We start from the raw sequence: 23256 nt of genomic DNA on the forward strand, positions 1-23256 counted from the left end.
AACGCAATTATTACAACATAGGCTGTAATATGGCTTTTTTACTCTCTTGGCTTGGCTTCCTCAGTGATATTACCCACGCACCTCTACTGCCCATTAGCTGTTGCCAAGGCAGCAGCTACTCTTCCTGGGGGCAAAACAGGTTGTTACTGCTCTATTCCTGTAAGTGGATCCATTTTGCTCACATTTCCCATTTTCACACCGTTGTGAATCATATCCTACTGGCTCTGATCATTTATTTTTACTCTGTCACTTCTTTCCAAAAACATTCCAGTGGCGGATGCCTAACTAGGCCAGCACAGCTTCAACAGCAGTAGAGCTTGGCTGGGCTTCAACAGCAGTAGAGCTTGGCTGGGCTTCAACAGCAGTAGAGCTTGGCTGGGCTTCAACAGCAGTAGAGCTTGGCTGGGCTTCAACAGCAGTAGAGCTTGGCTGGGCTTCAACAGCAGTAGAGCTTGGCTGGGCTTCAACAGCAGTAGAGCTTGGCTGGGCTTCAACAGCAGTAGAGCTTGGCTGGGCTTCAACAGCAGTAGAGCTTGGCTGGGCTTCAACAGCAGTAGAGCTTGGCTGGGCTTCAACAGCAGTAGAGCTTGGCTGGGCTTCAACAGCAGTAGAGCTTGGCTGGGCTTCAACAGCAGTAGAGCTTGGCTGGGTTTCAACAGCAGTAGAGCTTGGCTGGGTTTCAACAGCAGTAGAGCTTGGCTGGGCTTCAACAGCAGTAGAGCTTGGCTGGGTTTCAACAGCAGTAGAGCTTGGCTGGGTTTCAACAGCAGTAGAGCTTGGCTGGGCTTCAACAGCAGTAGAGCTTGGCTGGGCTTCAACAGCAGTAGAGCTTGGCTGGGCTTCAACAGCAGTAGAGCTTGGCTGGGCTTCAACAGCAGTAGAGCTTGGCTGGGCTTCAACAGCAGGGCTGTTTCATAAAGAGGGACTGCTGTTGTATGATGAATACCAAACACTCACAGATTTCCCTTTAGACTGTCTTGATGGACTTCCAGCTCATTGTGTTCTTCCTGTGGATTGTCAGCCATTATTTTAAATGCCTCTCCTGAGAGACTCGTCTCCATAAACTCTTGTCCTTCCCTGCAGCCCGCCCTCCCCTCGCCAGTCCACTTGTAAAACAGACACATTATATTATTAGTCTTACTCATGTTTCCTCCGAGGCCCACTGCCCTGCCCAAAGCCTCAGCTAATCGCTCTGTGTGTGTGTGTGTGTGTGTGTGTGTGTGTGTGTGTGTGTGTGTGTGTGTGTGTGTGTGTGTGTGTGTGTGTGTGTGTGTGTGTGTGTGTGTGTGTGTGTGTAAAACCTATACATTAGCAGATATAGGCCTACATGTTGTGCAATCACACAATAAAAGACCATGATTACAAAAAAATTCTCAGTGGTCAACAACCTTGGTAAGTAACATATTGAAACACAAAACAGTGTAAAGATTAGTAATCAGGGACTTTGCAACCCCACAATCAAGGACATTTTAAAGGGTTTGTTTGACAACATTTGGGCCTTGTCACACTGAGGAGTTTACTTCAGATGAATGCTGCACATGAGTGACATCACTGTTTGTTTACTCAGCCATGATTTTAATTACTTTACATTCCATTTAGATATGCAAATGCTTCTAGGACCTTTAAAAAAATGAAAATATTTGAAACCTAAACCTTACCTCACTGATAAGGGTTCAGTCTATCAAATTTGGAAATCCAATTTACTTCCAAACTAAATGACTGCATTTAATAAATAAATAGGAAAATCATTTAGCCCATAATGGAATTTGAGAACAAGGAGTGCGTCATTTGGTAGTGTTTTCAAGTTAATTGCTTATGTTTCTACCCATTTTCTCTTTCCCTTAAAGTTAGCATTACAACAAATGGAAGAGACGGGATGGATAACCACCCATCACTCCTTAACCCCAGGGGGGAACGTCTTATGAATCTAGATTAAGCAACGACAAGCCACTTCTGCAAGTGCAAGTGATCTAAAATGCAAGTCATACTCAAACAGCTCACACTGTAGTCTAGAGACAAGTCCTTTTGGGAGTTCGGGTCTAATTTCACCCTTGGTCATTGAGCCTTCAATCAACTCCCTATTTGCTCTGTGAGCTAATTATCTCTGATAAAGGCCATTGATACCTAGCCTGTGTTTGATGCTGTGCATGTCTGTCTACCTCCCTCTCTCATCCTTCACAGTGAGTGTGAATGGCAGCCAGAGACAGAGGGGCGGAGGCTACTGTCCTCACTATACCCTTGGTAATCTGTGCCAAGGCTGTTACAGAATGGAGACACTGTGAGACACTGTGTTCTGCAGCTCCAGATGGGCAGTACTAACACAGCACATTTGCAGCACCTCGTTCTCCTTCCATTAGCAAATGACTTACATAGGTTTCAGTAGGTGTGTGTTAGTATCAATCCAATAATCCACTGTAATAACACAGTGGTCATATACATTTGGAATAGATGCTGATTTGATACTTGTATAAATCAGATCAAATCCTCTCTATCCAATAATAAATTGCAGCATTTTCTGTAAAAAGGGAAAGGGATGCATTTTTCCAAATCTTTCCAATATACACTACCGGTCAAAAGTTTTAGAACACCTACTCATTCAAGGGTTTTCCTTTATTCTACATCGTAGAATAATAGTGAAGACATCAAAACTATGAAAAAATGCATATGGAATCATGTGGTAACCAAAAAAGTGTTAAACAAATCCAAATAAGTAACGGACACATCTCAACATCAACTGTTCAGAGCAGACTGTGTGAATCAGGCCTTCATGGTCGAATTGCTGCAAAGAAAACACTACTAAAGAACACCAATAAGAAGAGAGACATACTTGGGCCAAGAAACACGAGCTACGGATATTAAACCGGTGGAAATTTGTCCTTTGGTCTGGAGTCCAAATTGGAGATATTTCCCACCGTAAAGCATGGAGGAGGAGGTGTTATGGTGTGGGGGTGCTTTGCTGGTGACACTGTCTGTGATTTATTTAGAATTCAAGGTGCACTTAACCAGCATGGCTACCACAGCATTCTGCAGTGATACACCATCCCATCTGGTTTCACTTAGTGGGACTATCATTTGTTTTTCAACAGGACAATGACCCAACACACCTCCAGGCTGTGTAAGCGATTTTTTTTTTACCAAGAAGGAGAGTGATGGAGTGCTGCATCAGATGACCTGGCCTCTACAATCCCCCGACCTCAACCAAATTGAGATGGTTTGTGATGAGTTGGACCGCAGAGTGAAGGAAAAGCAGCCAACAAGTGCTCAGCATATGTGTGAACTCTTTCAAGACTGTTGGAAAAGCATCCAGGTGAAGCTGGTTGAGAGAATGCCAAGAGTGCAAAGCTGTCAAGGCAAAGGGTGGCTATTTGAAGAATCTCAAATATATACTGCTCAAAAAAATAAAGGGAACACTTAAACAACACAATGTAACTCCAAGTCAATCACACTTCTGTGAAATCAAACTGTCCACTTAGGAAGCAACACTGATTGACAACACATTTCACATGCTGTTGTGCAAATGGAATAGACAACAGGTGGAAATTATAGGCAATTAGCAAGACACCCCCAATAAAGAAGTGGTTCTGCAGGTGGGGACCACAGACCACTTCTCAGTTCCTATGCTTCCTGGCTGATGTTTTGGTCACTTTTGAATGCTGGCGGTGCTTTCACTCAAGTGGTAGCATGAGACGGAGTCTACAACCCACACAAGTGGCTCAGGTAGTGCAGCTCATCCAGGATGGCACATCAATGCGAGCTGTGGCAAGAAGGTTTGCTGTGTCTGTCAGCGTAGTGTCCAGAGCATGGAGGCGCTACCAGGAGACAGGCCAGTACATCAGGAGACGTGGAGGAGGCCGTAGGAGGGAAACAACCCAGCAGCAGGACCGCTACCTCTGCCTTTGTGCAAGGAGGAGCAGGAGAAGCACTGCCAGAGCCCTGCAAAATGACCTCCAGCAGGTCACAAATGTGCATGTGTCTGCTCAAATGGTCAGAAACAGACTCCATGAGGGTGGTATGAGGGCCCAACCTCCACAGGTGGGGGTTGTGCTTACAGCCCAACACCGTGCAGGACGTTTGGCATTTGCCAGAGAACACCAAGATTGGCAAATTCGCCACTGGCACCCTGTGCTCTTCACAGATGAAAGCAGGTTTACACTGAGCACGTGACAGACGTGACAGAGTCTGGAGACGCCGTGGAGAACGTTCTGCTGCCTGCAACATCCTCCAGCATGACCGGTTTGGCGGTGGGTCAGTCATGGTGTGGGGTGGCATTTCTTTGGGGGGCCGTAGCCTGACTGCCATTAGGTACCGAGATGAGATCCTCAGACCCCTTGTGAGACCATATGCTGGTGCGGTTGGCCCTGGGTTCCTCCTAATGCAAGACAATGCTAGACCTCATGTGGCTGGAGTGTGTCAGCAGTTCCTGCAAGAGGAAGGCATTGATGCTATGGACTGGCCCGCCCGTTCCCCAGACCTGAATCCAATTGAGCACATCTGGGACAACATGTCTCGCTCCATCCACCAACATCACGTTGCACCACAGACTGTCCAGGTGTTGGCGGATGCTTTAGTCCAGGTCTGGGAGGAGATCCCTCAGGAGACCATCCGCCACCTCATCAGGAGCATGCCCAGGCGTTGTAGGGAGGTCATACAGGCATGTGGAGGCCACACACACTACTGAGCCTCATTTTGACTTGTTTTAAGGACATTACATCAAAGTTGGATCAGCCTGTAGTGTGGTTTTCCACTTCAATTTTGAGTGTCACTCCAAATCCAGACCTCCATGGGTTGATAAATTGGATTTCCATTGATTATTTTTGTGTGATTTTGTTGTCAGCACATTCAACTATGTAAAGAAAAAAGTATTTAAGAAGATGATTTATTTCATTCAGATCTAGGATGTGTTGTTTAAGTGTTCCCTTTATTTTTTTGAGCAGTGTATAATATATTTTGATTTGTTTAACACTTTTTTGCTTACTACATGATTCCATATGTGTTATTTCATAGTTTTTGTGTCTTCACTATTATTCTACAATGTAGAAAATAGTAAAAAAAATAAAGAAAAACCCTTGAATGAGTAGGTGTGTCCAAACTTTTGACCGGTGTTGATAAAAACATCAAATTTAATGACAGTTATATACAATTAAAGCCATGAACGGCAAACACCAACACAAACAGACCCGTGGACAAAAGATATAGGCTATGGGGCTGACATAGTATCTGACTCGGTTAATACAAAAAACATCACATTGGCCCCGTCCACCTGCCCATTATTAACTACATAGCTTGGTTGCCTCGTACTCCACAGAGTTTGGTTGTCTGGCACTGAAAGCCTGTAGAGAAGCGAGGATTCTGGTCACTTCTGAACTGGACAGTTTCAGTCTTTGACGGAGCAGACACGAGAACAGGTCCATGGGCTGAGCTCCTGGAGGGGAGAGGCGGTTGACCCTATAGCGGACCTCTACCAGCTGCAGCAGGGCTGAGTCCTGGGATCCCTGGGTGTACGGGTAGTCCAGCTGCAGGATTAGGTCCTGGATTGCGTCTGGGTCAAAGTGCATGCTGTATCCAAACAGCTGCATGCTGTTGATCTTCATGTAGCCCATGTTCTGGGATGAATACGCCTCCACAGGTTCCACGGCGCCCTCTGGTGGTTCAAAGTACGCTCTACTAGCGTTTCTGTGTCCCTCAACCTCCGAGCCTGGCCCCGAATCCCTAATGCGGCTCCGCAGGTAGAAATGGACAGTCTCGAAAAAGCTCTTCCACCGGTTGCCCAGTGTCAAGGTCCAGTTGTAGCAGTCCAGGGGGATATCCAGTTTGGTCCTCTTCCAGTCAGGGTAGCCATGCTGGCCGATCGGCATGGTCCAGCTCTCCGAGTGGCTGCCCCCGAATGGGTTGACGAACACGGACAGCGCAGGCTCCAGCGTGCTGTTCTTGGTCAGGCACACCTGGAGCGTCACCCCCAGGAGCATGTGCACGCGTTTGGACTTGTAGCGGTTGCTCTTCAGCGTCAGCAGCATCCTCTTCCGCCACGATGGGTCGAACCAGGCGTTGAGGCGCACATCGCTGCTGACGAAGATGGCGTGCAGGGCAATGCGCGGGTCACGGCGCTGGAGTAGGTAGCGCAGCTCCAAGTCCTGAAGGTCGCGGTCGCTCTCCAAACCCAGGTAAGGATCCGTGGGGTCAGGTACGGCGGGTCGGCAGAGCCCCTGGCCTAGAAAGAAGCCCGGGTTGCAGCTGGAGCAGCGGGTGCGGTTCTCGGGGGAACAAGATGCACAGCGGGGGCCTTCTCCCACAGAGCAGGGGACGGGGCCCTGGCAGGAAGAGTGGTGGTAGGGGCAGGAACAGCTCCTGGTCTGCTCAGAGTACACGCCGATGTGGTCGTTCTCACTGCAGTACAGGAGGGACAGGATGTAGCTCAGCCAGTAGCGGAGGGGTCTGAGGACAGAGGACAGCACATACTGTAGGTGAACATACCTTTTCATTTGTTAGTCAATTAACGTTTTCTTTTTGTTTCTGTCTTTGAAATATGTTAAAAACATCTCATCAGACACAATACTGCACATTCACAGCAACAATATCTGTCAATTAAGTAGGATAGGCAGAGCAGAAGCCCCAACTCTGCTCTTGTAGGCTCAGCTGCTGGAATGCAAGCTAAATCAGACCAAAATGAAAATGTTCCTCTAGTCGTGAATTCCTCCTGAGTAGGCAGGTGGGTGCTGACTGAGAGAGCAAAACACTACCTCATTTGAATATAAACAGAAAATCTTACTTAGTGTTCTTTATGGATAGAAAGTTCAAGCAGCTACCACTATAGGCACTCAAGAACACACTCAAGAACACACACACACACACACACACACACACACACACACACACACACACACACACACACACACACACACACACACACACACACACACACACACATACACATACACACACACACACACAGACTTTTGTTCAATGTATGAATATTGAATACTAACCACCCAGTACAATTACAGAGCAAATAAACTATGCATAAAACATTTCATAAGATCACATGCGGAAAAAATGGACCAGTCTAATAATTGGGAACCTCCATCAAATCCCCCTTTATGACTAGAAGGGTGTGATAAAGCAGTGTAATTGGATTGAGGATTGTGGAAGCAGAGCGTTTGGCAGTAGTACTGAAGGATTTTGTAATGTAGTTAATTTCTTCCAAAGAATGGCCATCAAAACAGAGAGGTCAGGAGAGAGGAATCCAGCACCGTGAAGTTATGCTCAAAGGAAAGCCTCTCTGGAAGACTGGAGTAACTAATAACAGCTAGATCAGGTAGCATTACATAGGGCTGAACCGGGAGCAAGAGGACTACTCGTGTCAGGTCTCAGGGGTTCTGTTGGACCCGTTAAGAACTCTGCCAAGCGCCACAGTAGTCACAGTGCATGAACCATTTATAGTCTGCTTAGAAATAGTATTTGTACAGATACAGTACAAGAGATAGCCTGGTCCCAGATCATGTTTGTACTATCTTGCCAGCCTTGTAAGACAGCACAAACGGATCTGGGACCAGGCTAACCAAATTATAATTGGAATGTTGTTCAGACTGTAGTTTTGACTGTTAATGAAAACGGTTACTTCAGCAGAGGCATAAGATAAAGAGGACCTAACCGTTTGAATGCCAAAAGGTTTGTTATTGATACTCTTATTCTGAGTGTGGATGTGTGACACTATCTGAAGACTTATTGTGGCCTAGTGAGTAGGTACTTCATCTTTTATTGAGCCCAGTGGTTTTAGATACTTTGAATAACACAAGTTAAAACAGTAGTAATTGCATTGCAATAAGCGACTGCCAGTTGTCCAGCTATCCTCAACTCTGGTTTTCCTAGGTGAGACTCATTTTCGTCCGTCAGCCCTTCTTGTCTCCTAAAACGGCTCTTTTTTTGTGTGTCTTTCTTTCTCACACAGTGCATAAATAATTTGCATAATTACAAGACAAAGGAAGTTTGGGGGAAACCTCGGGTTAATGAAAAAATACTCTATACCTCTCCCTGTGCAGCACAATTCTGGGCTGATGGCGGCATCTCTTAATGAGGCTGAAGAGCTTGTTAGCGGTGTGGCGCGCTTTGTCGAGAAGCAGGCCTCTCGTGGTCTCTAGCTGCCTGTAGCGCTGGAGCAGACCCCCATCCGTCCTCCACAAGTGCTCCACGACAGATTTGTTCACAGCGTAATGGGTTGGCAGCCTTCCGACGAAGCTCTGGAACTCCTCTAAAAAAGAAATAAACATGAATAAGTGAAGTTTTGTTCTGGCGGGGAGCCACGTGAGCCATTGGGGAATAATTATAACGTGTGACAGTATGTCTGTTCTCATTGTTTTTGTCTGTCCCAGAAAAGTAAACAAACCCAAATATAAATAAACAACAGCGTGTTCAGATTGTTTCTTTCTTCTCAGCTTACTAGAGTGCAGAACTGTTATTTCAAGAGTTATCATATTTTATTAACCACCTGTCTGTAGTGTGCACCATTGAATGGTTTAGTCACTAATTGGTCATTTATCAGATGGTATGAGATGGTGGTTGAAGTGGGTGCAAATATACACTTCCAGCTGTCGAAGCAAGGTCATGTATATTGCCATGGTAACCTATTACATCATGAGCGTTGGGCCGGTAACCGAAAGGTCGCTGGTTTGAATCCCCAAGTGGATAAAACCTGCCCTAGAGCACGGCAGTTAAACCCGGGCGCTGATTAAGGCAGCGCCTTGCATCTCTCTGATTCGGAGGGGTTGTTTTTTTATTTAACTAGGCAAGTCAGTTAAGAACAAATTCTTACTTACAATGGCCTACCCCTAACCCGGACGACACTGGGCCAATTGTGCGCCGCCCTATAGGACTCCTGATCACAGCCGGTTGTGATACAGCCCGGGATCAAACCAGGGTTTGTAGTGACGCCTCTAGAACTGAGATGCAGTGCCTTAGACCCCTGCGCCACTCAGGTTGAATGGGTTCAGTTCTGCAACTAACTATGTTTCCCCTATTTCAAAAGTGTTTCCAAGAAGTGAGAAATCCCACGAGACACTTTTATTATGCGACTTCAGTAAGGTTTTTAATCTCCACCGTATCTCTGAACAATGCTTTTTATCATTCTCACATATGGAAGCTTATTGAATGCCTGAATACCTTACTCTCTGCATTCTACACTACATTATTGCAAGTTAAAAACAAGCTGGCTAAAGCAGAAATATCCTGCCACCCAGGCTGCTCAATTGTCGCTCATCACCAAGGTCATTGAACTGTTGCATGTTCAACTATATCCAGTAAACACCTGATTCCTCAAACTCCTCGTTGGCCAGTGTCCAGGCCTCTCTGAGGCGGAGCAGGTTGTTCTCCAGGGCCTGGAGGTCCGTCTGTGGACAGTTGCACTGTGGGAAGTCCGGGCTGCACTGGCACCAGCAGTCACTGGCCCTGCACACAAACTGGCCCTCCGAGTTGCAGCCGATGTAGCTGAGGGCTGCCGTGACGAAGCGGCTCCGCAGGTACGCTGGCAGAATGACCTGGAGTCCTGGGGAGGCCAGAGAGGCGTGGGTGAGTATTTTGGGGTGTATAAGAAGGCAAAACAAACAGATATTGCCGCTAAATTGCTTTTGAAGATCCCACTTCAGAAACCAAATACAACTAAGTCATCCCGGGGTTTGATAAAGATTCTCGCAGGTTAGCCTCGAGAAGCAATTATATTCCAGATAGGAACTACTGTGCCCTGTCTTTGCTGCATTGGACCTCCTGAAGAATGCATTCCATGTTGAGCCAGCTGTATTGAGTTACTGTAAACTATTCCCTCTACTTTGCTGGGAATACATATATTCGTGTTAACCATGAAAGGCACACCTGGCTCTTCCAAGTTCATTCAGAGTGATACACCTGTTGATGTTTTGTCTTTAGTTCTAGTTTCAGACATACCTTGTAATTGGATCTTGTTTTCTGGACTGTGGACCAGTACTGAGCTGACAGAGTCAAGGTTATCATAGTTACTGCATCCAAGGGGGCCTGTCCTGGTTTCAGTCACCTGGGGAGGTAAGGGAACTAATTAATGTTGAAAGTTAATACATTTTCTGATGTTATGTTTCATGCCTCAAACATCAGAGAATGAACTAGGAAAATATTCTGTGGAACTGAATGAATAGTATGTGTGTTCTGGTAGGCTATCATAAAGGAAGGACATCAATCTTTGATAAGAGTGAAAAAGATAATCATCTTCCAATGTTAAATCATATCGACTCCATCAATCTTATTCATGGTATTGAATAATTTAAACCACAATGACAATCCATAAATTAATCTAAAAGAAACAATAAGAGTTGGTTGAAATATTATTGTGGCTCCCGAGTGGCGTAGCAGTCTAAAACACTGCGTCTCAGTGTCACTACAGACCCTGGTTCGATTCCAGGCTGTATCACAACCCGGCCGTGATTGGGAGTCTCATAGGGCGGCACACAATTGGCCCAGCGTCGTTAGGGTTTGGCCGGGTTAGGCCATCATTGTAAATAAGAATTTATTCTTAATTGACTTGCCTAGTTAAATAAAATAAAACATATTTTGAAATAGCATACATTTAGTTGGCGAGTTATTGTACAATGGTGGTGGAGAATTCATAATTAATTTACTTTCATTCCTTCCCAGTCACCAATATTTCAAGGTGATCATGCGAATCAGTGTTCCTCAATTCGGGTCACTCACAACTGATTACAGTGTCTTTTTCATAATTTTATATATAGTAGTATGTAAGCTGATCTACTCCCTAAAAAAAAAATATATATATATATATATATATATACACAGTGAGGGAAAAAAGTGTTTGATCCCCTGCTGATTTTGTACGTTTGCCCACTGACAAAGAAATGATCAGTCTATAATTTTAATGGTAGGTTTATTTGAACAGTGAGAGACAGAATAACAACAAAAAAATCCAGAAAAACGCATGTCAAAAATGTTATAAATTGATTTGCATTTTAATGAGGGAAATAAGTATTTTACCCCCTCTCAATCAGAAAGATTTCTGGCTCCCAGGTGTCTTTTATACAGGCAACGAGCTGAGATTAGGAGCATACTCTTAAAGGGAGTGCTCCTAATCTCAGTTTGTTACCTGTATAAAAGACACCTGTCCACAGAAACAATCAATCAATCAGATTCCAAACTCTCCACCATGACCAAGACCAAAGAGCACTCCAAGGATGTCAGGGACAAGATTGTAGACCTACAGAAGGCTGGAATGGGCTACAAGACCATTGCTAAGCAGCTTGGTGAGAAGGTGACAACAGTTGGTGCGTTTATTCGCAAATGGAAGAAACACAAAAGAACTGTCAATCTCCCTCGGCCTGGGGCTCCATGCAAGATCTCACCTCGTGGAGTTGCAATGATCATGAGAACGGTGAGGAATCAGCCCAGAACTACACGGGAGGATCTTGTCAAGGTAGCTGGGACCATAGTCACCAAGAAAACAATTGGTAACACACTACGCCATGAAGGACTGAAATCCTGCAGCGCCCGCAAGGTCCCCCTGCTCAAGAAAGCACATATACATGCCCGTCTGAAGTTTGCCAATGAACATCTGAGGACAACTGGGTGAAAGTGTTGTGGTCAGATGAGACCAAAATGGAGCTCTTTGGCATCAACTCAACTCGCCGTGTTTGGAGGAGGAGGAAGAACACCATCCCCACCATCAAACATGGAGGTGGAAGCATTATGCTTTGGGGGTGTTTTTCTGCTAAGGGGACAGGACAACTTCACCGCATCAAAGGGACGATGGACGGGGCCATGTACCATCAAATCTTGGGTGAGAACCTCCTTCCCTCAGCCAGGGCATTGAAAATGGGTCGTGGATGGGTATTCCAGCATGACAATGACCCAAAACACACGGCCAAGGCAACAAAGGAGTGGCTCAAGAAGAAGCACATTAAGGTCCTGGAGTGGCCTAGACAGTCTCCAGACCTTAATCCCATAGAAAATCTGTGGAGGGAGCTGAAGGTTCGAGCTGCCAAACGTCAGCCTCGAAACGTTAATGACTTGGAGAAGATCTGCAAAGAGGAGTGGGACAAAATCCCTCCTGAGATGTGTGCAAACCTGGTGGCCAACTACAAGAAACGTCCGACCTCTGTGATTGCCAACAAGGGTTTTGCCACCAAGTACTAAGTCATGTTTTGCAGAGGGGTCAAATACTTATTTCCCTCATTAAAATGCAAATCAATTTATAACATTTTTGACATGCGTTTTTCTGGATTTTTTTTGTTGTTATTCTGTCTCTCACTGTTCAAATAAACCTACCATTAAAATTATAGACTGATCATTTCTTTGTCAGTAGGCAAACGTACAAAATCAGCAGGGTACAAATCTTACGTCTTACGTCAACCATTCTGTAGCATGATAAACCATGATGTAGAGCAGGGCTGGGCAACTCCAGTCCTCGGGGGCCTGATTGGTGTCACACTTTTGCCCCTAGACCCAACTAACACCTCTGACTCCAATAATCAACTAATCATGATCTTCAGTTCAGAATGTAATCAGTTTAATCAGCGGTGTTTGTCAGAGATGGGGGGGGGGGGGAGGGGACACCACTCGGGTTCTGCGAGGACTGGAGTTGCCCATCCCTAACGTAGATGAAGTGAATCACGATACGACTTGAGATGAATCATAATCAAACCTCTAGATTTATGCCTCAGTAACAGCATATTTCCTCCATATTCTCCAGCATATGTGTTTTAATGAAGGACTATATGCAACTGGCAGTGCTGAACACCCCTCAACACCTATTCAAAACCTTTTCTTGACCAATTGACACTCAGCTCACTCCACAAAATGGCTGACAAAGGTGGTTAGCTTGGACGGAAATTAATAGAAAGATATGGACTGATATATCATCCTGATGAATAACTAACTATGCTGTAGGAAGGCACTTTCAGTCAGGTGACCACTTCTCCTCATCAATATCAGGTATGCCTGCCACATTGAGAAATTAACCTATTTTAATATCCATTTCAGATGATTGAATGGAGTATCGGGGTACTGTAGTATGTGGGGCAACACTACAACACTACTAGCGTCTCTCTTGATCATCACATACTAACACCTGCCATTGGTGAGAGATCACCAATGGCCTACAGCAGTGGTTCCCAAACTTTTATAGTCCCGTACCCCTTCAAACGTCGTGTGAGAAACTCGTCATCATGCAAGCGGTCAGACAAGTGAAAATGATGGTCAGTACAGAAAACCTTAAGCTCGTCTCTCAATTCAGAAAAATGTGTCAATACTTTGCCCCTTGATAACAAGCGCACTTCGGTATGCTGTAAAAACATTACATGGTTGCTGCCCATATGATTGCATATTGCGGAAAATACAGGAGAGTTCAGGGGCCTTGCTTTAACTAAGTTGACCATTTTCACTGTAGTGTCCAAAACGTCTTTCAAGCTGTTAGGCATTCCCTTGGCAACAAGAGCCTCTTGGTGGATGCTGCAGTGTACCCAAGTGGCGTCGGGAGCAACTGCTTGCACCCGCATTACCAAATGTATAGCCCAGTTGGAAAATCTAAATGGACTGTTTGAAAATGTGAATCACATATTTACTTGGCGTACCTCCGACGGCACTGCTGTAAATACTTTTTATGTAGATATTCTATACTGACAGAACCATGTTCATCAGTCTCTATCGCCCTTGATATATAATTAGAACACATGTGGGTACAGTCTGATGTAAGTCACATGAAATTCTTATGACTTGAAACATGTTAATTCTCAGCAGTTTTCATTTTTAGATAAAAGCACTCATATCTGATACACTATGCAGCAACGCTTACATACTGAATCGGCACAGCGAGAGTCTGACAATAAGGAAAAATCTAAATCAAAACAACACATCAACATGCTACACTGTGAATATTTCACATGAATAAAATGGCAACAGTAAATGCAACAGTACACTTGCCTCCCCCAAAGAAAAATCTCAAGAAAACATAGCAAAGTCGTTGCAGCAGCTGCATTGGTTTAACACAGTTTGACCTCCTATAATAACCTATATTAGCATCTAACTTCCCCTCTGTATGCCCAGAGGCAGAGAGAGGGCAGTCAGGGGTCTCTTACCCTGATGGCGGTGGAGGCGATCTGGAGGTGGTGGAGCCGGCGCAGGGTGTTCTCCCTGTCGGTAAAGTAGGAGGCAGCCAGCTGGTGAAGGGCCTCCAGGGTCACCACCCCAGCCCCCGTATTGTTGTGGCTGCTACCCTCAGCTCCAGCCCCTGGTTCTGGGCCTCGGCTCAGCTTCCGCTTATCCACAAATATCGTCAAGGACTCCTCCCCTGATTACAGGAAATTAGGGAAGGGGAGACTGTTAACTGAGCCAGAGATGCTTATCAATGGTGATCATCTCCCATCTCTTCTTTAGAGAGGTTCCAATTATACATTGACTGTGATGAAGACAGATAATGAGCAGAACATGTTTAATCTCACCCCAATCCAGCAACCATACTGAACTGAGTTCCTTGTTTTAATACAGTTGAAGTCAGAAGTCTACATACACTTAGTTTGGAGTCATTAAAAATCGTTTTTCAACCACTCCAAAAATGTCTTGTTAACAAATTATAGTTTTGGCAAGTCGGTTTAGACATCTACTTTGTGCATGACACAAGTCATTTTTCCAACAATTCTTTACAGACAAATTATTTCACTTATAATTCACTGTATGACAATTCCTGTGGGTTAGAAGTTACACTAAGTTGACTGCGGCTTTAAACAGCTTGGAAAATTCAAAAAAATTATATCATGGCTTTAGAAGCTTCTGATAGGCTAATTGACATAATTTGAGTCAATTGGAGGTGTACCTGTGGATGTATTTCAAGGCATATGTTAAAACTCAGTGCCTCTTCGCTTGACATCATGGGAAAATTAAAAGAAATCAGCCATGACCTTGTAGACCTCCAAGTCTGGTTCATCCTTGGGAGCAATTTCCAAATTCCTGAAGGTACCACATTCATCTGTACAAACAATAGTACGCAAGTATAAACACCATGGGACCACGCAGCCGTCGTACCGCTCAGGAAGGAGACGCATTCTGTCTCCTAGAGATGAACGTACTTTGGTGCGAAAAGTGCAAATCAATCCCAGAACAACAGCAAAGGACCTTGTGAAGATGCTGGAAGAAACGGGTACAAAAGTATCTATATCCACAATAAAACGAGTCCTATATCGACATAACCTGAAAGGCTGCTAAGCAAGGAAGAAGCCACTGCTCCAAAACCGCCATAAAAAAGCCAGACTACGGATTGCAACTGCACATGAGGACAAAGATCGTACTTTTTGGAGAAATGTCCTCCGGTCTGATGAAACAAATATGGAACTGTTTCGCCATAATGACCATTGTTATGTTTGGAGGAAAAAGGGGGAGGCTTGCAAGCCGAAGAACACCATCCCAAACGTGAAGCATGGGGGTGGCAGCGTCATGTTGTGGGGGTGCTTTGCTGCAGGAGGGACTGGTGCACTTCACAAAATAGATGGCATCATGAGGAAGGACAATTATGTGGATATATTGAAGCAACATCTCAAGACATCAGTCAGGAAGTTAAAGCTTGGTCGCAAATGGGTCTTCCAAATGGTCAATGACCCCAAGCATACTTCCATAGTTGTGGCAAAATGGCTTAAGGACAACAAAGTCAAGGTATTGGAGTGGCCATCACAAAGCCCTGACCTCAATCCCATAGAAAAATTGTTGGCAGATCTGAAAAAGCGTGTGCGAGCAAGGAGGCATACAACCCTGACTCAGTTACACCAGCTCTGTCAGGAGGAATGGGCCAAAATTCCCCCAACTTATTGTGGGACGCTTGTGCAAGGCCACCCAAAACATTTCACCCAAGTTAAGCAATTGAAAGGCAATGCTACCAAATACTAATTGAGTGTATGTAAACTTCTGACCCACTGGGAATGTGATGAAAGAAATAAAAGCTGAAATAAATGATTCTCTCTACTATTATAGTAAGCGGTGTGTAACTGGCTGCAGAAATGGGTAACAGCCGGAGCACTTTAATGACGCAAAAAAACAAACTGCACCCAGAACTGCAAAATACAGGTTGAAATAACCCGTCTCACACCAGTCTAAAATGTACAATACACTTACAACAAACAATTCCACACACAGACATGGGGGGAACAGAGGGTTATATACATGTCAAGTGATGAGGGAATGTAAACCAGGTGTGCGGGAAGACAAGACAAAACAAATGGAAAATGAAAGGTGGATCGGCGATGGCTAGAAGACCGGTGATGTCGACCGCCGAACGCCGCCCGAACAAGGAGAGGAACCGACTTCGGCGGAAGTCGTGACAATTATTCTGACATTTCATTCTTAAAATAAAGTGGTGATCCTAACTGACCTAAGACAGGGAATTTTTACTCTGATTAAATGTCAGGAATTGTTAAAAACTGGGTTTAAATGTATTTGGCTAAGGTGTATGTAAACTTCCGACTTCAACTCTCTCTCTATATATATATATATATATATATACAGTAGCTTTTTAAGCACATAAGATACAGAATAATACATCAATTCCAAACTGTATAATTTCCACATTACATATGTTACTACAAATATACCCCTTATGCAGAAGTATCTGCTGTAGCTAAGTTATTGAATGTAATGTATGGTTCAGACACTAGGAATTGTACATACATTACATTCAGTAACAGATTTTACATTTAAAAGTTATATGAAATTCCCTCTTGAAAAACCCACTTCTAAGGAGTCTAAGGAGTCAAAGACCGTCTCCCTAGGGAACGATCCTGCTGTGATGCGGGTCAAGTAGGAACCAAGGTTTGGAGCCTCTGTTTACTGTACCTCCAAGAGTGGCGGACAGCAGGAGGTGAGTCCCGTACTTCTTGATAATGGTCTCAGTGATCCTGCGGAGGGTGGGCCGCCGCCCCAACTGCCTGACTGTGCCCATGAAGTCAGGGTCGAGGGGCGGAGCCAGGCCGCTGCCGTCCCGCCTCTCCACCGCCAGGCTGTTGACTTTCCATCGGCCGAACTCCCTGGTAACGACGTCATGACAACACATTTCATTAATTCATTGATTGAGTTCTTGGTTCGTGGAGAGAGTTTTCAGTTTGTGAAATTGTCACAAACTTAACAGGCTGTTGAGAACATTTATTTGAACGTAATTGTAGAATGTGAAAACCTACATTTAACACAAACAAACCCCAACGCAGACAGACACAATATTTATAGACAGACACAGCATTTACAGACAGACACAAGCAGAATCTCTCACATATAGCTAATACATCCAGATGGTACGGAATTTTCCCTGGAGGAGCTGTGAGCATACTGCAGATATTTTCTCCTAAAGCTTTCTTATGTTGGCACGCAACTTCAGGGGGGGCAAGGGAAAGTGTCGAGTGACTTCAGGTTGGCTGGAATTTGCTCTGACAGGCATTGCCACTGGCTAATAAACAGTGGGTCACCCTGCCAACACATATGTTCACAGGTCTGTGAGACTGTATGACCTTGTCTTACAATTGTCTTTGTTGGTGCTCTTTTGCCATGTTTCATTGTAGCTTCGATCTTGCTGTTGCGATGAAAGGAAACCTCAGTTTCACAATGCCTTTGTTAGGTGACCACAGTACAATCGTGCTATTGTAGCATGATAGTCCTTATGAGAGGGTCCAATGCAGCACTAGGCATAATAATTATTATAAATTCTCAATATGACCATGAAACTACTGACCCTATATGCCAGATTACCCATGCACCAGTGTAATGTCCCTATAAGTAGAAAAAAAAGGTGAAATCTAGAACCTAAAATTGTTCTTTGGCTGTCTCCATAGGAGAACCCTTTGAAGAACCCTTTTTGGTTGCAGGTAGAACCCTTTTGAGTACCATGTAGAACTCTTTATGCAGAGGGTTCTACATAGATCAACCAAAAGTTCTACCTCTAACCAAAAAGGATTCTATTTGGACCCAAAAGGGGTTCTGATATGGGTACAGCCGAATAACCCTTCTGGAACCATTTTTTCTAAGAGTGTTCGGGTAACCATGAATCACAGCTAATCCTGAACCATATTTGAATGACCATGAATCATCCTATGACCGTGAGCCATTTAGAGCAAAATGAGAACCTCTGCCTTGGAGCCTTTCAGGAAACCATAGAAATGCTTTAACTCTAAGCACTTGAGGCGTCCATAGCTAACCAAATATATTCATAATGTGATCTCACAAAGCCCTTGTGATTCACCATTAGCCTACTGTTTGTGGTGACCATTAGCCGCTTCGTACACAGTGTACTGACTCGTGTCACATCGAGCTCAAGTGTTGCGTACAAAGTCATGTCCCATCTAGGGACCTGCAAGCGATAGCGTTCTAATACGCTATTCTCTCTCCAATCTCCACAGTCAAGAGTCCTACTGCTCCAATATTTCAGACACTGCCTTCTTGTCTCTTCTCGTGGGAGGCAATCAAATCACTGCCACGAGAAACGATCAGCAGAGAAATAATTGAGGAATCAGGCCAGTGTAGAGGGTGTAATTACAGCCAATCATCCTAAAGAGAGACAGACTGCAGTGCCTCTCCGGGTGTCACTTGATGGCCTCTATAGATCACACCCTGGCGTTAGCCTGCAGGCTTATTCACCAGTGAGCACTTATGGATGGGAAGCAGGCATGCTGCGCTAACGCTACACTGGTGGATAATAGTCTGACAGCTTCCTGTTCAAAACCCGGGGCTCATGTGTAATCAAACACGGGGAAACGGGAAGGTCCTCCGAGGACCATGTGTAATCAAACACGGAGAAACGGGAAGGTCCTCCGAGGACCATGTGTAATCAAACACGGGGAAACGGGAAGGTCCTCCGAGGACCATGTGTAATCAAACACGGAGAAACGGGAAGGTCCTCCGAGGACCATGTGTAATCAAACACGGGGAAACGGGAAGGTCCTCCGAGGACCATGTGTAATCAAACACGGGGAAACGGGAAGGTCCTCCGAGGACCATGTGTAATCAAACACGGAGAAACGGGAAGGTCCTCCGAGGACCATGTGTAATCAAACACGGGGAAACGGGAAGGTCCTCCGAGGACCATGGAGAAAGGGTCGAGAGGAGAGACGGACGCCAGCGGTCCGATGTTAATCCACATGGTTACGTTGCTTGGACCTATATTCCAATCCAAACAGAGGATGTTTCAAAGTGAGGGCATCATATCAGTTGAAAAGATTCCCCATGTTGCTTTTGCTCCCTTCTAGAGAGAGAATTCAAATCAGTAGAACCTGTTCAGAGAGAGATATTTTTCATTAATAAAGCACGTATGACAAGTGAAGACATCAGCGTTCTCAAAGCCAGTAGAAATCCTCCTTTATCTGGCTTACCACAAGGGGGAGAACAAGTATTGAGTCATAGTGGAACAGCAGGACCATATTTAGGAATGTCATTATATTGTGGCACAAGGCCAGCATCATCCTGTACTTTCAACGGCTCATTGGAAGTTTGAGTAGTACACTTCACTTTCAAAAGAACTCCCACTTTCCGTTTATTCTAAACCATTTAGCAATGTTTCAGGCAATACTCTGCCATGTTCTAAAGCAGTCTGTCTATATCCTCTCTGTTACAGGGCATTAACCAGGGCACCTGTGTTCCACCAATGTCACAAGCAAAGTGCAACACATTCCATTCACACTAGTTCTGAAAACAACATACCCATCAATGTGAATTGTGGTGGACATCCAGTCTATGTTTACTTACAACGTATGTGTTGACGCCACAAGCGTTCATGGATTTGCGTGTATGCTATTTAGATACCGTGCCTACATCAGTCAGTGAACGCAAGATCAGGACTGAACAGAATTATAACATATATAAGAGTGTCCTTTAAAAAACAGTCACAACGACAGTGCTGTATGTAAAAGCACTGCTACGAAAGAATCTTATGCTGAGAGTTGATAACGACAGGCTATAGGTGGGAAGTGTTGTTCAGAGAGTGCCACAGAATAATCTCACTTGCTTGCGAGTAGGGTTGCAAAGGGAGGGTATACTACTGGGATCTTTCGAAGTTTACCAGTAAACTTTTACCAGTAAACTAGCTTTTAAGGTTTTGGGGAATTTTGTAAGACAACCTCTAGTAACCTTTAATGGGTACTTCAGATTATCACAGGTGTCTGTAATTATCTCTGGCCCTCTGTGTGGCCTTATCACATCTAAGATATATACAAAAAGTCAAATAAGATTATTTGACAATATAAAATATTCATGACAAAGCTGTAAAACATTATGCTAAATATAAACCATCAACGTAGTGATTCCCATTGGTGTTTTATTATGAGGGTTTCATCATGAAATATCCTTTATATATTTTTGGGAAAATGTATTTTAATATGTCAACATGTGTTTGTTGTAAATGTTTCCAAACTGGTGGCAGTTGCGGGAAAAAAAAGTCAATTGTTGGAAGAGTTGCAGAGTTAATTGTTGGAAGAGTTGCAGAATTAATTGAAAATAATGCCTAAGTTGATTAGATGCTTTTTACATGAATTAGGCTATTTTCTCTTGAACCATATGGTCTAACCACTAGAAAATAATGGACAATATGTACACCTATATAACAAAGTAATACCATAGGAATAATTTATTTAAAAGTTATTCTAGTATAAATTACCTAAATTACCATAGATTACCTGTTAATTAAAACATTTGCATAAGATTCCGGTAAATTTTATGAAATTACCGGTAGCTTTGCAACCCTAGTTGTGAGGCTGTCTCTCTCTCCCTATATTTGTGTGTGTGTGAGAGAGAGAGAGAGAGAGAGATTTGTGACACTTTGTCACAAGAAAAGGGCAACCAGTGAAGAACAAACACCATTGTAAATACAACCTATATTTATGTTTATTTATTTTCCCTTTTGTATTTATCTATTTGCACATCATTACAACACTGTATATAGACATAATTACATTTTAAATGTCTTTATTATTTTGAAACTTTTGTAAGTGTAATATTTACTGTTAATTTTTTATTGATTATTTCACTTTTGTTCATGATCTATTTCACTTGCTTTGGCAATGTAAACATATGTTTCCTATCCCAATAAAGCCCCTTAAATTGACATTGACAGAAAAAGGTCACCTGAACATCTTGTATCTGGTAGTGTAGCCCTGCTGGTGTCTCTCCACCGACTCAGTGAACTCCAAAGAGTGGTGGAAGGGCCCTTTGTCCGACAGCAACCAGCCCATGGGCCCAGCGGTACCACCATCATCACTGGGTCCTGCCGCAGCAGTAACAACCCAAGTCCCGGTCCAGCAGCAGCACAGGATCAGAGCGAGCCCCTCCCACAGGAACAGCACAGACAGTCGTCTAAGACAGATACCCTGGCAGCTCATGCTTCACCCAACGACTCCTCATCCTCTCCAAACGTTGCCTGTGTCCCGGGGTGACAAACCATATGGGGGAATTTGCGAATCATGGAATGTTGATTTTATTGCAAAATGTGACAAGCTTACCTTACCCATGAGCAAAATACGTTGAAAATACGTATTTTTTTTGGTTGAAAAGACGTTAAAAATATGTATTGTTAACCAACTTCACTCATTGGGTATGTACTATACTGTATGTAATAATACTACACTGAGATGTTTTATATATTAAAATAAAACATAGAAAAGGATAGCTGTAATAAAAGTCAATAACAAATGTAATAAATAAATAGGCTACATAAATAAACATTATAATTCCTATGCAATTTGTCGTGCATGTTCACGTCATATTAACAGGCGCATGCAACATTTGAATAGATAGTGAAACAATATGCCTGCGTCCTTACCTGAATTTTTAAAATAGTATAAAGACCAATTATGTCTGATGCGTCAGTGAGATCCCGCGGTTGCACGAGCCCTAATAAAAATATGTATTTTCATGCTCTTTGGTCATAATATGAAATTAATTAATGAAGTGCCCGTGTAAGAAGTGACGCAAGGCTTAAATATATATATATAAAAAAATGATAACGTTTATTTTCCTCACAAAACTTCTTGTTCACAGGAAAAGACACCACTGTACATTCTGGAGCATAGAAATCCAAACATTATTTGGAAGAGTCCTCCGTAGATTGCTGGTGGATCTTACATTTGCCCCGCGCAACAACTTCAGCTCCAAAAACAGACGGGAAGAACTCTGGGCGTAAAAATAACGGTCAATAATTCCCAAGTTGAACACGCGTTTATTCAACTTCCTTTTTTTTAATTGAACATTTGCTGACTTAATTTGCAACCCCTTCAATTCCTGCATCGGGTGCAGAAGTAGCCTAATAGTTCGTTATCGGAGTTCATTTTCCTCAGCTCAGGCAGTTGCAGCCTCCCGGTTGCAGCATTAGTTGTGTGTTTGAATGAGAGAAGCGCTGGCACGGAATGGAGGGGGGAAGGAGATGGTTTTTTATGCCCACGTAAAGCTCCGTTTTTTGACAAATGAAACATTGTGTGCACAATGCACGTTGATGTATTTCATTTCGAATTTGATGATTGTAAGCTCAACTGTTCATTTAAATTGGGTTGAAAACGGGCGGAAGGTAGCCGAGTGGTTTAGAGCGTTGGGACTGTCACCGAAAGGTCGCTGGTTCAAATCCCCGAGCCGACTAGGTGAGGAATCTGTTGATGTTCCCTTGAGCAAGGCACTTAACCCCAATTCTTCCTGTAAATCACTCTGGATAAGAGCGGCTGCTATTAACAACTACTCTGTAACTATTAGGCCAGAGGCTATAGATGTGTTATAGAATCTTTGGTGAAAAGATGGCAAATAGTTATTTTCAACAGATATTAGTGTAATATATGATGAGGGGTGGCAGGTAGCCTAGTGGTTAGAGCGTTGGGCCAGTAATTGAAATAAAATCCCTGAGCTGACAAGGTAAAAATCTGTCTTTCTGCCCCTGAACAAGGCGCTGTTCCTAGGCTGTCACTGTAAATAAGAATTTGTTCTAAACTGACTTACCTAGTTAAATGAGAAATGGCCAGGTATTTATGGATGTCGTCCAACTAGTACGGTAGGCAGCTTCCAAAACAATAACTACGATGACAACAGACTTAGTTGTAGGATCTGATTGGCACCACACTGTATAGTTCAAAGGAGTTCTTTGCCCAGAACTCCTTTCATTAATAATGCAATCCGACATGTCATTTCGGTGATGGTGGAGACAGGTGTAGAGCACATGGATGATTTTGATATTTTCTCATCATGACATCATCACAGCTAGCTGACGCGCCCGGTCTCGGTCGACACCTCTCACTA

At 43.9% G+C, this 23256-nt stretch overlaps 1 protein-coding gene across 1 annotated transcript; it reads right to left on the reverse strand.

Moving 5' to 3' along the window:
• Nucleotides 1-1297: 1297 nt before the first annotated feature.
• LOC106598521 (BMP/retinoic acid-inducible neural-specific protein 3) lies at nt 1298-22367 on the reverse strand. The gene is made up of 8 exons (XM_014189565.3): nt 21800-22367; nt 21106-21397; nt 16840-17030; nt 14100-14311; nt 9931-10036; nt 9299-9535; nt 8023-8245; nt 1298-6432 (listed from the first exon to the last, which is right to left on the reverse strand). Exons 2-8 carry the CDS (start codon nt 21357-21359, stop codon nt 5271-5273), a joined length of 2385 nt encoding a protein of 794 aa, XP_014045040.1. The 5' UTR covers nt 21360-21397; nt 21800-22367; the 3' UTR covers nt 1298-5270.
• Nucleotides 22368-23256: the final 889 nt, after the last annotated feature.

Source organism: Salmo salar, chromosome 03 (genome assembly GCF_965601325.2).
Source record: "Salmo salar chromosome 03, fSalSal1, whole genome shotgun sequence".
In the NCBI taxonomy this organism is placed as follows: Eukaryota; Metazoa; Chordata; class Actinopteri; order Salmoniformes; family Salmonidae; genus Salmo; species Salmo salar.